The 18,743-nt window shown below is 38.8% G+C and overlaps 1 protein-coding gene across 1 annotated transcript in view; it reads left to right on the forward strand.

Moving 5' to 3' along the window:
- Window positions 1–18,743, forward strand: part of LOC102077186 (uncharacterized) — a 146,448-nt gene that overhangs the window by 105,710 nt on the left and 21,995 nt on the right. The window contains exon 7 of the mRNA XM_025911995.1: window positions 14,433–14,690. Coding sequence (XP_025767780.1) covers window positions 14,433–14,690 — 258 coding nt within the window. The remainder of the gene's footprint in view (window positions 1–14,432; window positions 14,691–18,743) is intronic.

The following is an 18,743-nucleotide window of genomic DNA, read 5'->3' on the forward strand; positions in this document are numbered from 1 at the left end:
CTGGGTCAACTTTGCTTGCGAGAGACAGAGAGAGGCATTGAAAGGCTGCTCCAACGGAACTTATTGTTTCGGAGGAAAACACGAACACGGTGTACAGTCGAGCCTTAATAGCTTACTTACAACTGGGCTCGTCAGGCACTCTTCTTTGCTGCAGTGGTTATTATTATATTTCCATACTTTTCCACTCTCCTTTTTCTCCCTCCTCGCGCTCACAGACACATAACGGGTATGGCAGGCCATTCTCCCTGCAGCACGGACTACACTGCCCATGAGGCTACATTCTTTAGGGCAATGCCTGTAGCATTCTGCCTATTAGCTTAGCACAACAACAACAACAACAAAAAAGCGCTCTCTCACCCAGGAAACACACAGTCACAGAGAGAGCGCGTCACCCTGTAATGGCAACCGTAATGCTGCTGCCTGGAACAACAGAACATAGCTGTCAAACAAAACCCTAACAGTCCTGACCCGCCACAATATGAAACAGGAAAATACCGCGTGTAATCCATTTATTTCAACAAAGTAACTGTATTCTAAATACCACCTTTTTAAACGGTAACTGTAACGGAATACAGTTACTCATATTTTGTATTTTAAATACGTAACGGCGGTACATGTATTCCGTTACTCCCCAACACTGTTCCCCTGGTACTACCCAATCTGGAACTCTCCATCAATTGCTCTTAGAACTGAAGAAGCTTCTCAGATTAGAGGTGAAACATCTTCAAGGAAACTTAAAGAAGTCCTGATGTTCTTCTCTCCAAGCTCCTTAGACTACGATGACCCGGATGACTGAGAACCTTCACAGACAAGATAACAAGAAGCACAACAAAGCAGCACAAGAGCTGATTACACTGTAGTTACTCAATGAATATTCCCTGAATATTCAACATCCAGGGAGTGTTGCAGCACCCACAACAGAGTCAAAAGAAGTAGCCTGATCACTTTTTACACAGGCCTACAACTGTTTTCTTTCTCTGTTCCTATTATGACACTGACCTACGTTTTTCACATTATGCTCCTCTTGTTTGCAGTCCTCTGATGTTGCCCAGCACTTTTGATTTAATGCTGTATTTTGCTTCACATGTTTATCTTGTATTGCTTTATTCCAGTAGCCATTTTATACCAACTGAACAACTGAATTTGACTTTGTATTAGCAGCACTAGAAGTCACCATCCTTTCAAGAGCTAATGAGTAAGTGCCAGTTCTTCTTCATTAAGACATAAATGCTTGTGCTGTGACAATGTGTGAATGATGTTGAATTGCCCAATCAAATTCTTAAACAAGGTAGGTAATTCATGCAATTTGGTCGGGGATGCACACAATTGCGCCCAGAGAGGGCTCCAAGTGAAACTCCTGACTAAAAAAAACCTTCAAGAATGTAATGCATAATGTAAATTCAGAAAGAGCAGTAGAGCAGCAACAGCAGAGCTCATGACTATATTCATTTTTCTGTGCAGGTGTGTAGGCAAACAAAAAAAGTTTGTATTTGTTTCATGGGCCTATTAGATTTCTCTAGCATGGGGTTCAGTTATCTTTGTACAAAAACAGCTGGTAGAATTGTCCTTCAAAGAGGTAATTTTTACTTTCTCACATTGAATACATTCCACAGCCTGTGTTGTACTTTTTCATTCTTACTTGAGTAAAGAAGTTGAATCAATACATAAACCAGAGTGTTTTTTTAACGCATGTACTAATACGTTTACTTAAGTAAAGAATAACTGTACTTTTGTCACGTCTGAAGACACTCTGGTCCATACTGTTCAATAAAGAGACCCGTGGGTTGCTCTAATGCTGAGTTGCCTTAGTGATTAAGGTATTTTGTGGTGGCATATGCTGTGTCTCGGACTATATAAATAAAATAAAAACACATTGAAACAGATTATTATAATATTGAAAATAAAGTCTAAGAAAGGTGTAATGGGTCAACAAATCAGTCTGAAGCAGTATTATTTGTCATGGTCCAGGTGAGTGGCAGCATTTTTCCATAGAGCTACGTGTCTCCTCTCGTGTCACTACTCTTTGCCAGATTGTCTGCTATCAGCGTCAGTTCTTGGCTTATCCATGTCATGTTGTCGCTTCTAATGTGTACTTCACTTGTTGTCTCTTGTTTTCAGCCTTCCTCAATTAACCATACCCACTAACTGCCTGCAGTAACCCACAACTTGGACGCTGGTCTCATTTATCACCATCATTGCCTCATCTCCAGCATAGACTCCAACATTGCTCTCACCTGCCTGCCTCTCTGCCTGCTCACCCGGACCTCTGCATTGGATTATTTCATATACTTATACTTGGACCTTCACAGCGTCGCCTTCCCCACTCACACACCTCCACATGCAAACAAGTAAGCTGTGAAAATTATTTTCACTGGATCACTAATCTCCAAATCCCTATAACACCGCTTTGACTCTCGTTCTCCTTTGTTGCAGAGTGTCAGACCTCCAACCTGTTTACTCTCATTTCCCCCTCAGTGCTATGTCCAAACTCTGGAACCCCTGTGCCGTAGTCATGTTCATGCCGACCCAATTCATGTGATCAGTGGCGGTCCTAGCCTGTTTGGCCCCCCGGGCGAACACTCCCTCTGTAGTTGTTTTGCTAGTGATCATGTAGGACATCATTATATAAAAGCTAGACCGACTTCAGTAACCCTACAAAAGTCCCTGCTGTACGTTTTAATTTTTTTAGAAATCTCTCAGTCAGAACATGGCATATCATGTTTAGGTGGAAACTAGCGAACTAATTTCCTGCTAACTTCTAACTCCGTTGAATTTAATAAATCTGTTTTCATGGATGCCTGGATGTTAAACTTAATAGTTACACCTGGTTAAGCAGCAACGCTGATCATTTTATTAAAGATGAAAGAATTTAGACAGTTTTTAACTCTCAGTGATGCCGCAGTGTTCCTTTGACTTTGGGACCTGAAGCAGACGGAGTTTTGGACCCAGATTACTCCGCAAGGCTCCTGACTACGGCAGCCGTAATGCTCCGGCAAGCCATCAAGCGGTGCGCCTTCATAGCTTACCAAAGTTGTACTAAAACATTTTTGACAGATTTCTGCGCGCCGTGTACTACATAAAATCGGTTCGAGGTCAGTAAGCACAACCAGAATTCATACATAAGGCACACTGTCGATTTTTGAGAAAATTAAAGGATTTTAAATGCTCCTTATAGTGTGTACAATACATTAAGAAAAGAATATATCACGATATATATAGTTACCGCATATGCTTCAAATTATACCGTGATATGGATTTTAGGCCATATCGCCCAGCCCTGTTTGGGAGTATATTATTGATTAAATGTGTGTGCTCTTGAGGCTCTATTACCTGCACCTACTCAGAGTGAAATAATCGGAGCTTGTGTACTCATGGCAGTAGTGTTATTAAAAATAATTTGATAAATGTCATCATTTTATACAAAGCTAATCAAAACACTGGATTCACAATTTGGTATTAAGTAATAACATGTTAACATGAAACACTGAAAAAGAAAGAACTTTTTTAATGTTTCAAAATTTGCAGGTGTGGAAACTCACTGTGATGGCAGACAGGATGGAGCTCAGTGTTACGGAGCTTTGGGAGGAACTGTGGACATCCAGCTGATGGACAGCACCTCAGAAATACCTAGATACCTCTGGTTAAAGAATTCATTAGTAATACTAAATGTCATAAATAATAGTGTTCTTTCTAATACCATAGCACACAGGTCTCTCTTATTTCTCAGTAATGGAACATTTAGGATCAATAACCTGAGCAGTACAGACAGTGGTAAATATACCCTTCAAACCTTTGATTCAGATGGACATTCAACAGGTGTGCTGACTTTACAGTTGTTTTTTCAAGGTAAATGTTGTGTTAATAAGTGATTAATTAAATTAATTAATAACCAATTTAATATTGTTTTCGTAATGTATATATCTTACATAATTTCAGATACATATAGTTTGTGCATTCCCTGTTCTTTATTAGGAGAGTATAAGCAATGATGTCTAGACTTTACAGGTGTTTATTCAAAGTTAAAGGTTACTATTGGGAAATGACACTAATTAGTAGATAGAAACTTAACATTGTTTTGGTAATCTATATATCTCCTTTTTTTATTAGAGAGATTTAAAATCTAAAACTAAACTCATCTGTGTGTGTTTCTCTCAGCTCCTGTGTCACGTCTCAGGACATCTGGTCTGCTCAGTCAAAAACCTCGTTAGTAAAGTCTCCAAAGAACAGAGGATATCTACCTGTGGTGAGGGAAAAAAGTGATAGTTACAACTTTGACAATTATATCACTTTTTACATTTTTGATAAATTATTTGTTTTTTTGCTCATAGGCTTCATTTTCATCAACTGCACCTCAATCAATGGGACACAAGTATCAGGATGGGTGTATGAAGCCAATAACACCCTGTGCATTGAACCAACAAGTGAACCTACCACAACCACACAAACTGCAGTGGGTAAGAGGAATGACCCATGGTACAGTGGAAACTGAAAAAACAGCTAGATGCATTGATGTCATTTTATTCTTTCTTCATTTCATGTTTATTGACTTAATTCTTTCTGTGAAATAGGACATTTGCCACTGATCAGTGGTGTTCTCTCGACACTTATAATTCTCTTAGTTGTGGTTGTAACAGCAATCTGTGCTCAACGGAAAAAGCAAGCCAGCAAAACAAAAGGTACAAAACTTATTTTCCCTTACTCACTTTTCTTAAATTGCTTTTTCACTCCTTTTATAAATATACTTGATTAATGCAGTCTTAACAACAGTTTATTTATATCTCTGTTATATGTCACTTAAATATTGTTAAGCAGCCACAGTTAACACAGTAACTGTAAAAAGAAAAAAGTTAAACAGCTTAACAAAATCCAACATAATGTCTAAAGCTCACAAATGAAGTTTAATACAAAGTGCAACTATTCCTTTTATTATTCGTTGATTAATTTTAAAGCCACCCCTCCTTCTTGCTACTCTGCAGAGGAAGAAAATGATCAGGAAGAAATCTTTGCTGATCTCAGGGTCGTGAAACGGCAGGCGAAACAACTGGAGAAAAGAGAGGAGAGTTTGGCCAAGTCAAGTACTCAAAGTGTCCTCGGCAGACTGAACCAACAGGAGATGATTGTTTGTATGTTAACGTTCATAAATTCAGGTGATTTAAGTGTTCAGTGCTTCTACACAGACTGCATCACTGAAGATCCATGGAGAGAGGAGCTGATGTTAAAATGTCTAAAGGTCTTTCATTTAATGTGATTTCCCATCAGAAAAATGTAAAAGAGCTAATACTTACTGATTTATTTTACTTTCATCTGTATTATACCAGAGGATTACACATGTATTCTTTTATGATCTCTTGATTTACAGATAGTATGTTACATAAACACTGTGAGTGTTTTCTGCTTTTGTATTCTGCAGACGCTCTAATAGAACATTTTTATTTAGGAGTTTTTCTTTTTCCATGTGAACTTGTCTAGTTTTTGACTTGGTAGAAGTTGCACCAGATGATCCTTAAATTAGAAATAAATAAAGTAAATGGCGTTTGTACAAATTTCAGTGCAGCAAAACCTTTGGACAGTGATAAAACATCCAGATATCAACAGTTTAACCTTTAGTCAATACATTTCCTCACAGATTTCCTAAAAGAGACACTGATATTCAAATGACATTCTCAAGGGAAAGGTGTGTGAGTCACCATCATTGTATTTGCTGCAGTTGTATCACTTGGAAGAGGCTGTGAGGTTTCCTTTAAGGCAAAGCAGGACTCAAATGGACTTAATGGACAATTAATTTATTTAGAAGCGTCAAAATGTGCAACAAACAATCCCAAAACTCGATTCTCACAGTTGTGATGATCCAGATTCCAAGATGCCAGTGATTCTCTTCAACAGGCTGCTCTCCACTGGTTTCTGTGCACAAGAGGAGACAGGTAAGTTTCTTCACAAGATAACAAGAAGCACAACAAACCAGCACAAGACCTGGAGTTACACTGACTGTAGTTCCTCAATGATCCAGCGAAGACTGAGTAGCTCAGGTAGTGACTCTTGAGACGCTTTAAAATGGAGACCTGATGCTATCTTTTGAGGTGGTGTATCTTTGAAATATATATAAAAAACAAAAACCTATTGAAACAAATTATGATAGTACTCAAAGTAAAGTCCAAAAAAGGGGAAAAAGGTGTATCTGGTCAACAAATCAGTCTGAAGGAGTATTATTATTTATTACCACGAGATGGTGCCATTATGCAGTATTCTATTACTGTTTTAACTGTGTTTTAGTTACTTATCTGACTTTATTGTAAAGAAGAGGTCTTCAAGATTTGTACTATTAAAACTTTAAAGCTTTAAAGATGAACTGTAACTATTTTAATTATATTTTTGTATATATTCTCACAAAACCTCAGTTTTTAAATATGAAAGCAATCATTTTAGTACACAGTGTTTGCAAATAGTTATTAGTCAACATCCGGAGTGACCTATTCTTGTTTGACAGATATTGAAATTCTGAGATCAATTTCATATGTATTTGCACTTAAAGTTAAAATACACTTAAAATATAGTTATGGCAGAAGAACTGTTTAAATAATATCTAACTAATTTTAATCAGTTTAACTAGCTCCATCACTGTTTTATTAATAATCAAATATGATGGAAGATGTATCATTTTTACCATTTTTATTTATTTAATCTATTTAGACTTTGGAAAAGCACTCAGTTATCTACAATGTAAATTTATTTATTTTAAATGCATTTTTTAGACACTATCAGTGTAATTCAAACACTGTTTATTGGAGTATATTATATTATTTATTTTGGGTATAACTACAACTACGGTATATGTGAAAAGATTTGACATAACCAACAACTTGTCATAAGGACAAGTGAACTGAAACATCATCTTTACATTTTGTAGAAAGATTAAAGTCGAAAATCTATTTCAAGTCTAAATTTGGAGAGTACAGTTGTTTTAAGACAAACCGCTAGACTACCTATACTCACTGAGTCAGTGAAACCATACCTTTTGAAATCTACAAAAGGGATTTTGTACATTTTGTAGAGTCTGGCAGCTGTGCATATATAAAAAAAAAAAAAAAAACACCCAGCACGCCCCTGCAGGCGATTTATCCTGCAAGCTCGGGTCCTCTACCAGAGGCCTGGGAGCTTGAGGGTCCTGCGCAGTATCTTAGCTGTTCCCAGGACTGCGCTCTTCTGGACAGAGATCTCCGATGTTGTTCCCAGGATCTGCTGGAGCCACTCACCTAGCTTGGGAGTCACCGCACCTAGTGCTCCGATTACCACGGGGACCACCGTTACCTTCACCCTCCACATCCTCTCGAGCTCTTCTCTGAGCCTTTGGTATTTCTCCAGCTTCTCGTGTTCCTTCTTCCTGATATTGCTGTCATTCGGAACCGCTACATCGATCACTACAGCCGTCTTCTTCTATTTGTCTACCACCACTATGTCCGGTTGGTTAGCCACCACCATTTTGTCCGTCTGTATCTGGAAGTCCCACAGGATCTTAGCTTGGTCATTCTCCACCACCCTTGGGGGCGTCTCACATTTTGACCTCGGGACTTCCAGGTTATACTCGGCACAGATGTTCCTGTACACTATGCCGGCCACTTGGTTATGGCGTTCCATGTATGCCTTGCCTGCTAGCATCTTGCACCCTGCTGTTATGTGCTGGATTGTCTCAGGGGCATCTTTACACAGCCTGCACCTGGGGTCTTGCCTGGTGTGATAGACCCCAGCCTCTATGGATCTTGTACTCAGAGCTTGTTCTTGTGCTGCCATGATTAGTGCCTCTGTGCTGTCTTTCAGTCCAGCTTTGTCCAGCCACTGGTAGGATTTCTGGATATCAGCCACCTCCTCTATCTGCCAGTGGTACATACCGTGCAGATAGAGGACGGTATCGGACAGTTGATGGCCCCAACTGACCGAGTGCTCAGTGAATACCTCAGGCAGTAGAAACCCAAGAAAGAGGAGGGAGACGAGGAACCATCATGGAAGGAAAGGCCCCTGCATATATATATATATATAATTTCAAGCCCATAGCACAAGTCACCATCAAGTGCAGGATTTACCAAGGAGATGCTCTGTCCCCACTGCTGTTCTGCATAGGCCTGAACCCCCTCAGTGAGATCATTGACAAGACTTGCTACAGATACCGACTACGGAATAGAACCGTTGTTAGCCACCTCCTGTACATGGATGACATCAAGCTGTATGCCAAGAGTGAACGAGACATCGATTCACTGATCCACACCACCAGGATATACAGCAATGATATCGGAATGTCATTCGGACTGGAGAAATGTAGTCGGATGATAACAACAGGAAGATACTTCCGGCAGAACCAGGCTCAGGGAGGGGCGGCCATCTGCTGCGACCAGTCGGGGTGAGAGAAGGAAAACAGGATAAAGACATGTTGTGGAAGAGAGACAAAGATTAATACCAGGTATGATTCAATGCAGAGAGGTCTATTAACACATAGTGACTGAGAAAGGTGACTGGAAAGGAAAAACTCAAAGAGGATTCAGGGTCACCTGGTCCAGCCCTAACTATATGCTTTAGCAAAAAGGAAAGTTTTACGCCTAATCTTGAAAGTAGAGATAGTGTCTGTCTCCCGAATCCAAACTGGAAGCTGGTTCCACAGAAGAGGGGCCTGAAAACTGAAGGCTCTCCCTCCCATTCTACTTTTAAATACTCTAGGGACAGCAAGTCGGCCTGCAGTGCGAGAGTGAAGTGCTCTAATAGGGTGATATGGTACTACAAGGTACCATATCACTCCCAAACTAGGCGAGTGGCTCCAGCAGATTCCGGCAACAACATTAGAGATCTCTGTCCAGAAGAGCGCAGTCCTAGGAACAGCTAAGACACTGCACAGGACCCTCAAACTCCCAGGCCTCTGGTAGAGGACCCGAGCTTGAAGGATAGACCACCCGCAGGGGCGAGGGGGATTTTTTTTTTTTTAGGGAGAGAGAGAGAGAGAGAGAGAGAGAGAGAGAGAGAGAGAGAAAGTACTATTAGTAATTGGCTGTTCCTAACAGCATTTGGCTGTGTTAACAAATTAGTCTGTTTGCTAAACATTTTCAATAAATTCACATTTTGCAGTTTTATTTGTTTATTTAAGTGTTCAAATTCTGTGACAGTCTTATACATGCACTGCATGTAAAAATAAAAAAACTAGTGCCTTGGAAAACAGCACTAACAGTCTGTTAGTTTCAAAGGGCTGGAGTAACATGTAAGAGCTATTTATACTATTTAGAATTAACTGTCATGGTTCCTGGGTCGCCGACTAAGTGTTTTGAGTTATGTGGGTTCATGATTTACTTCGGTTTTATATATTTAATTATGTTCTAGTTCTTCAGTGTTTCATCCTTTGAGTATAATATTCCCAGCACCCAGCAGAGTGTTGTTATCCATGTTACAGGTTACTCCAGCCCTTTTAAACTAACAGACCCTTAGGTAGGGACGGTTCTTGTTTTCGAACCGGTTCCCACTGTTTCAATTAATTGGAATTGTTTGCCATTATTGCAAACGATTCCCCTATCGATTCCAGTCCCCTTGAATGATGTCACCACATTGCGTAGCGTCATTTACCCGACAGGAAACATGACGATTAAGTGGCACAAACGCTCAAAAGTTTGGTTATACTTTACGAGAACAGATGACAGCAGGGCAACAGCAGGGCAACTTGGGTTTCTGAGTCAGTTACAGCTGGGTGAGTCCCCTCACACATTGGTTTCATCAAAGCTTTGCACTGTTTGCTGGGTAAGATCGATAGGATCAGAGATTTGGACTCTTTAAACAGACAGCCAATCCCTACTTCCTGTATTGGGATGCTCAACACCACTTTACTGTCTGTCTTGAGTTCACTTGAGTTCACAAGAGAAATGTTTCAGTGGTTGAAGCTGAAGCTTTGCAGACATGTAGTATAAGTTTCAGAGAAGAGGAATTTGTGGAGAATTTCAAGTCAACTGTCAAAGAAAGATTATTTTTTTCTTGTAAAGTTTTGTTCATTAAAATAACCTTGTGGAATTTGAATAGAAATGTCCTTTAATTTCTCTGGAATCTTGCAGCATTTTTTGATAAAAATACGGACACATATAGAGAAGGTAAAAGAAAGGAGTATTCATTTGACAATTTCATGTCAACAACCACAGATGATATTTAATTAATTTTTTATTTGACGTTATAATCGAATGTGCATGTTGAAATTACCAAGAAAATTCCTTTAATTTCTCCAGTTATGCAGTGGATTGAGATGAAACTGTGCACACATATAGTGTGGGTGTCAAAGAAGAGGAATCCATTGCGAAATTCATGTCAGCTCTCACAAATGATTTTTAAATACATTTTAACATGACGTCATCACATTCCTTGAATGTTGTGAAATTTGAGCAGACTTGTCCTTTAATTTCTTGGGAGTATGAAAGCAGTTTCAGATGAAACTTGGCATAGACGTACAGAAGGTAGACCAGAGGAGGAATGTGTTGAATTTTCGACGTCAACTTTCAAGGACGATTTTTAATGAAATTTTGAATATTGGGGTTATGGTTTAGTCTAGTTAATTTCACTTTCTTCTGTGCAAAATAACTTTTATGGTGAAACTAACTAACATGTAACCTCAACATACATAACTTCAGAAAACATTTTAAAACCAGCAAACAACAAAACAATCACTGATGTCTATGAATGTGTTTTGAGATTTGAAATAATCTGTAATTAAAACTTGAATATAAAGTGGAATTTTTATCATGTATGTGTTGAACTGGCTTGAAAATACATATAAACCTCTTACTTGTTTTAATTTTAATTTTATTTAGTTATTGCATTTATTTTAATTGTAAATATTACAATGTCAAGGAAACTGCATGATTAGCTAAACAAAAAAATTACACATCTGGTTTCAAAGTATTAGTATCTCTAAACTGAAAGACAACTTCTCTCTTTTCTCTCTCTTTAGTTCCATTCTAACCACTTCCGTTCTTTCTGAGTTCACACATTCTTATCTGAAACTGATCACTAATGATAACTGCTTTCAGTAGTTAGACTAGAGTCGTTTATCTGAGGGTTGGCAGAACGTGGGAGCTCCTATCAAACTCTGCCATACTGGCATACTCATAATCAGCAGTAGTGTAGTCCTATTTTAAATACTTAATTATTGACCATGTTAATTCAGGTTCCTCCTTGTGGAAAAAAATAATGATGATGAAGAGAAACAGCTAGTTGCTTTTAGTTTTAGTGAGCTAACTTTCAAACCCAAGAGTTTTAGATTTAAATAATTTAATAATTTTAATAACAACTTCCTCTGACATTATAGGTGTGATGATTTGCCCTGTTATTTTTGACTGAAGCTCTGCAGTTACAGAAATAAACAAATCAAACAAAAAATGAAAGAAAGCAAAAAAGAAAGTAACAAATTTGCAGAGTACTTTTATTTTACAAATTTAAAAGAATAATAAGATGAGTATACCAATGGCTTTCATCAAAGTATTCACACACTGCTGCAGGCACAGCATGCCCATAAAACGTTTTTGGTTCACTGAGGCTCTGCTTTCACAGTATTAAACAAACTGATAATGAACAGTCTTCTTTGGTCAACAAACACAAAATGAAACCAATCACAAAAAGAAAGAAACTATTTTTCACAAATTTACTCATTTCAAAGAATAATTAAAAGATGATTATAACAATGTCTTTCATCAAAGTATTCACACACTGTTCTCTGAGGTTGAGATTCACATTTAGGATCAGTAGCCTGCAGACAATCTGAGCAGGCCTATGATTCAGATGAGCAATAAAATGTTTCACTCACTGAAAATGCTTTGAGCAGATTAAGACAGTTTTCTTAAATGTTTATATCTGGATTATTGAGAATGCAGTATTTAAAACATACTTTTGAATAATAATGTCACTTTTCAGAACTTGTACTGGTTTGAATGAGCATTGGCAAAAACAACCGCTTAAACCACCAATTAGCCTAAATACCACAATCCCTAAAGTCAGAGTGTACATTTTACAACGTTTTAAAAGTGTTTCTTTTTTTCTTCATGGATGTGTGTATCATATACTTTGTATCAGCACCAAAATATGGACTTAAGATGGAATATAAATGGGGCTGCTGTTGAATTGCATTAAACTGCATAACATTGTGATAGACACTGAGTGATGGGCAGGATATGGTTAGTTTGTTACCGATCTAAAAATAGTCCAGTGACAGTGTGAGCAATAATTAAACAAAGTCTGTGGAAGATCTGTGAGGTTCCTTTTATTTCTGCAAAGTCATGAACATGCTAGTTGTACTTCCCTTTTCACATTTCCACACACAGAGTGAGAACAGCTTTTCAAAACAGGCTGATCAGTAGCAGGAGTCATTTCTGACTGTTACCTGCTGGACAAATGTGCATCATTTAATAAAATACTCTGACGGCTGCCGACTGTGTCAACACACACTGAACAGTGAGGAGACATGGAAGCTGTGCTGGGATTGATGGTGATCCTACTGGGAGTGTCTCATGGTGAGATATTCTTTGTACATGCGACACTTATCATTTAATACTTTTTTAACCTGTACAAAATATCTGACCTCGTCCTCAGAGATGTTAAAGCAGGACAAATACTACACAAAGTTACAATATGTATACTTTGATTCATTTTATTAAATTAATGTAAGAATCTGTTGGCTCCATCTGCAGTATGTGACCATTTGAGCAGAGCTTTAGTTCCTTTTTTTTGTCTTTTTACCAGTTTGAGTAACAGTGGAAAATTCTTAGCTCACTATGGACCTTGGCAGCCTTGTTGCAGTGTGTTTAAGTGAGTTCTGGCTTTTTAAAGGACTTTATTCTTTCCCCCTCTATCAGAGACATCAAGCTTTTTTTTTTACTTTGATGGACTGCCTGATTTTGAAGACTCTATCTCAGCTTATTGATTGGCTGTAACTAGGAATCCAGATCTTAAGTTATTTATGTCATGCAGTGACTGATATGCTGAAGAATGTATTGGTTGCATTACTGTTTCATTTCTAATGCCACCTTCAGAAATGAACATCTCCGTCCTGTTTGTGTGTGGATTCTTTTTGCTGAAATACAGCTTCCTGTTTTCTGTTTGACAAACACCCTTTTATTTTATTCACATGAAAATACTTTAGTTTTTGCATTTGTCTAAAATGTGGAGAATGTGTCTACCTGTATTTCTTATTTATTAATACATTAGTAAATGTTGGAAAACTTTGGGATTATGGATGCAGCACTTTGTCCTTGAGCCTCTATTACCTACAATTTGCAAAACTGTTACCTACTCTGAGTAAAATATTAAGAGCTGACAGATTTATGGCAGTAGTGCTACTATAAATAATTTGATACCATTCAATCAAAACACTGAGTTATCCAAAACATAATTTGGTATCAGATATAAACATGGTAATAATAAAAATACTTTTTACTTTTTACTACAAGTAAAAGTCCTCACATCAGTAAATTTTGGTTTGCTGACAATGTTAATTCAGTTTTTATTGTAATTTATTTGGTAGAAACTAACAAATCGCAAATGTTTTTCTTTTTAATGTTTCAAAATTTGCAGGTGTGGAAACTCACTGTGATGGCAGACAGAATGGAACTCAGTGTTATGGAGCTTTGGGAGGAACTGTGGACATCCAGCTGATGGACAGTACCTCAGAAATACTTAGATACTACTTGTTAAAGAATTCATTAGTAGTACTATTGGTCAGAAATAATAAGGTTATTTCTAATACCATAGCACACAGGTCTCTCTTTTTTCTCAGTAATCGAATATTTAGGATCAATAACCTGAGCAGGACAGACAGTGGTGATTATACCGTTCAAACCTTTGATTCAGATGGATATTCATCAGGCGTGCGGACTTTACAGTTGTTTATTCAAGGTAAATGTTGGGAAATGCTGCCTTTAATTGATGCAATATTGTTTTGGTAAACTTTATAACATAGAGCACAGAATTTCACATACGTACATTTTGTGCATCCCCTGTTTTGAATTAGCAAACTATAAATAATGATAATCTACATGATGCACACTACATTCACCAAAGTATTCGGGCACATCTCTTAATCTTTGAATTCTGATGTTTTTAGTTCCATTGGCACAGATGTATGAAACCAAGCAGCTAGCCATGCAGTCTGCCTCTACAAACATTTGTGAATTAATGAATAATTGTAAAGAGCTCAGTGAAATTGTGTATGTTACTGTAACAGGATGCTACCTTTGCAGCAAATAATTTTGGGATATTTCTTCCCTCGTAGATATTCCATAACTGATAGTGCTGCAAAGTAGTAGATTTTAGGAACTATGGAAAATCACCTACCAACGTACAGACCATGTAAAGTTACACAGAAGGAAGCATAGTGCATGAAAGTGCATCTTGTTATAGTACCAAAAGTCATCTGTGTGTGTTTCTCTCAGCTCCTGTGTCCTCTGTCCTGCTGGTCTCTGAGTGTCTGTCCCAGGGAGAGATAAGGGTGTCCTGCTCCTCTGAGGGAGGGGACAGTCCTCAGTACAGCTGGACTCTGGATGGACGCACACTGACAGATGCTGAGCTCCTTTCTGGAAATAATGAGGATAACATCATCACTCTGAAACAGCACGTCTCAGGACGTCTGGTCTGCTCAGTCAGGAACAACGTCAGTAATGTCTACAAAGAACAGAGGATATCTACCTGTGGTGAGTGAAAAAGGTGATAATTACAACTTTGACAATTATCTCATTTTTACATTTGTGAGAAATTATCTGTTCTTTGCTCATAGGCTTCATTTTCATCAACTGCGCTTCAGTCAATGGGACACAGATATTAGGGTGGGTGCATGCAGACAGTAACAGCCTGTGTATTGAACCAACAACTGAACCTACACCAGTCACAGAAACTGCAGTGGGTAAGGAGACTAACACAGTGTCAAATAACCCTCTTTAATCAAACTGCCATCACTGATGACACATGGTATATAAATGAGTAAAAATGAACTCTGATAAAGGGGATTCATTCATGTATTTTTTTCCTTTATATAAACTATGGTACATGAGTGAAAACTTTACAGTGACTCGTCTTTCACAGCTCTAACTTGTCATAAACATTTTTGTGTCTAACACAGGTACTTCCTGGTTCATATTTCGCTTGAAAGCCGCTGTGGTAATTCTGTCATTAAGTGGGATTTGGATCTGGTTCACTTGGAAGAAAAAAACAATATTGGAAGGCTCTGCTGTCCCACAAAGGATGGAATCTCCAGATAACTCTGTTTTAATGATTGAAATGAGTCCTTACTCCAACACCTAGTGTCACCTTTCACTTGCTGTACATTTGTCAGATATCCGTTTAGGTGTGGAAAAAAGGATTAGAGTGTTTTTCCTTTCCTTTTCATTCATTCCACATTTTGTTCACAAGATAGCAACTGTGTATAAATTTCGATAAAAATGTGGTTCTTTCTGTAATTTCTGTAATTTTATATTTAGGTCCTCTTAAATATAATTAAAGTGGAAAAAACTCTCTGTCCTTCATAGTTTTTATTTTGCATTTATATTTCATCTGTAGTGCTGAAGGACACATTTGTGTACAGATGTTTTCACCATTTGTTGTTTGTTGCTGCATTTTAAAATAATCAACCATATAACTTACAATGTGATGTGAGTGTGTGAATAAAGTGCCAATAAAAGAGTTTATTTCTGGTAACCATGCAGGAAGAGACAAAGAAAAGACACCATGGAGAACACAGAAGTAAAAACCTGGTGCTTTAGATGAAAAGAGAAAAAAAGAACAAAACTTAAACTTAAACATTGAAGTAAAAAGTGGATATCTTTTTCTCTATGTGGTAATTAAGTAAAATTAACTTATTTAGCACTTTTCAAAGACAAAATTCTGCCTGTAGACTCTGCTGGAGCCACTCTGCTACCCCTGTTGTCGCTGCGGTGCTCCTCCTGTAAGCTACGAACAGGAAACTGAAGACACAGACTGGAAGGGCTCATCAAATTCTGAAGATCTGGTGACTGTTAAGGCCGTCAGCAGATCTCGGTTCCTCCACCACTATCTTTGGGATGTGGTGGATTGAGAAATTCGTATCTTTGCACATTTTTTAAAAGCAATATATTGTCGATTTGCAGGCCCAGTTCGCCTATACAGAAAGTCTGGTTCAGCTCTTTGTTGAAAATGTTTTAATCTCTGATCCTGTGAGCCTTATGATTCCTATCTTATGGAGTAGCTATTCTGCCTTCACTAAGTGTAAAGCTGGTTTCTAGCTTGGCAGCTAGCATCACATTTGAAGAAAATGATAAAGTAGAATTTATGATACAGTAGACAACAACAAGTGGTCTGCTTGACTACTTCTGATGCAGCAGAAAACAAGATTTTGAGGAAAATTTCCATGTTAATAAATTAGAAAGAATTATACACTATGAATCACAACAAGTCTTTCTATAGGGAAGTGAGGGAGGTAAGTGACGGAAGTGACGGACAAGGTAAGGGACTCATGTTGTAACTGACGTCAGACGCCGGAGATTTTGGCGGAAAATTAAAGCGAATGGTAGTTTAGATTTGAACAAATTCCTTTAAGCTTCAATCTTACCAAATACATTTATCAATTGTCTTACAACTAACGTTATTTGTCTAAATAATCTCCAACACCCTGGAGAACAACGGGGAGAGTTTAGAGGCTCTCCAAGATTACATTGACCAGTGCTTTCAGGATCTAGTGATGAAGAAGGCCCAGTGTGCAGCTTCCCCGGCTAAATCTGAGACGCCGTCGTCGAAAAGACTTCGCCCGGCAGATTCCCCCGGCACAACATCGCCAGCCGGCAAAGATATTGCCGACATACTGGAGTCAATCGACAAGCGATTGTCCACTTTCGACGCAAGGCTGTCCTTGGTGGAGCTTCTTCACCGGGAATTTAAATGCTTACGAGAATCACTGGAGTTCAGCCAGCAGCAGGTGGAAACGCTCGCTGCTGAAAATGCCACGCTAAGGGAGTCGGTGAAATGTCTCACAGACAATGTTACTGAGCTAAATAGAGAAAATAAAAAAATAAAAGAAACAGTCATTGATCTACAAGCTCGTAGCATGCGTGATAATCTGGTATTTTCTGGTATTCCAGAAGCCGCTGGAGAGGACGCGGAGACCACGGTAAAAAGCTTCATCAAAACCCACCTGAAGCTGCCGGAGGACACGGTGAAGAACATCGTCTTCGATAGGGTGCATCGCCTCGGCCCTATTCGGGCTGCAGCCGGGAGACCACGTCCTATCGTGGCCAAATTCGGCCACTTCAAACAAAAGGAACATGTGAAAAGCCGCGGCAGGGAATTAAAAGGAACGGACTTCAGCGTGAACGACCAGTTCCCCAAAGAGATCCTGGAACGACGCAGGGTCCTCTTCCCAATCCGACGCGGCTTCATCCAGAAGGGCTCCCGCGCTGTCATCGCTGTGGACCGGCTGTACGTGGACGGACAGCTCCACCGCGACCCCGACATCACTCCGTGGCTGTATTAACTTCACACCAGATAAGAATCCGCTACACCCTTTCCCCATCCACTCACACTAACTTGCATTAACATCTGTCTAACTTAGTAGTATTAAATCGCATCTTAAGTGTGATATCATAGCAGAATTAACACCGTCACTCTCGGTCAGTGGTTTAATTGGAATGTTTCCGTTTTTTGTTTCTTTTTTTTTTCCCCTCGTTTTTTCCTCTCTCTTTTCCCCCTCTTGTTTTTATGCTGCTCACCCTTGTCCTTGGTTTCTTTCTTTCTTTATTTATTTCACTGCTTCGATCGCCTGCTTCCACACTCATCCACAAACAACATCCTTTATTTCGACACATGCACAGCACGATCACGCACAGTCATGCGCGCAACGGCAGCACATTTACATCAGTCAGACAGCGCACACAGTCGTATAGGATACACACACTTAAGCCAAGCGTACTCATATTAGTAAATATGCAAACACATAGTCAGACTCAGGGAGCATCTCGCCACATATTCCTTCCCTCTCTCCGTCTCTTTATTTATGAACAAGTCATGCACTCTCTCCACCTGTCTAAGCGACACACACAGCATACACCCCTAGTTATACACAGACATCTATGGGTGCACTAAGATTCGTCTCATGGAATGTAAATGGAGCTGGCTCCAGAGAAAAGAGGTTAAAAATATTTAACCAACTCAAAAAACTACAGGCAGATGTTGTCCTTTTACAAGAGACCCACAGACCTCTTAGAGGTTCGAATGAACTTAAAACACCTGAATTTCCTAATGTGTTCTCAGCTTGTTATAACTCTAGACAAAGGGGAGTAGCGATTTTAATCCATAAAAAAATTAATTTCACAGTACTCGATACAGTTATAGATCCAGAGGGCAGATTCTTAATCATTAAACTATCTATACTTGATAAACAGCTATGTATTGTAAATGTATATGGTCCAAATGTTGATGATCCCTCATTCTTTCACGGTTTTTTCAGTGCACTCTCTGAGCACTTAGATGGCACACTTGTTCTTGGAGGCGACCTCAACCTTGGACTAAATGAAGAAATGGATAGGCTCAATACAGCAGGAAATCAGCGTAATTGGCAGTCCACAAATATAATCAAACAGTATATGAGCGACTTTGGTCTTTGCGATGCATGGCGCTCCCTTCACCCCACCAGTAAGGAATATACTTTCTTCTCACATGTTCATCGCTCCTACTCTCGTCTGGATTATTTTTTGGTCAGCAGCTCACTGCTGAGTGACATT

Source organism: Oreochromis niloticus, linkage group LG2, assembly GCF_001858045.2.
Source record: "Oreochromis niloticus isolate F11D_XX linkage group LG2, O_niloticus_UMD_NMBU, whole genome shotgun sequence".
NCBI classification, from domain to species: Eukaryota; Metazoa; Chordata; class Actinopteri; order Cichliformes; family Cichlidae; genus Oreochromis; species Oreochromis niloticus.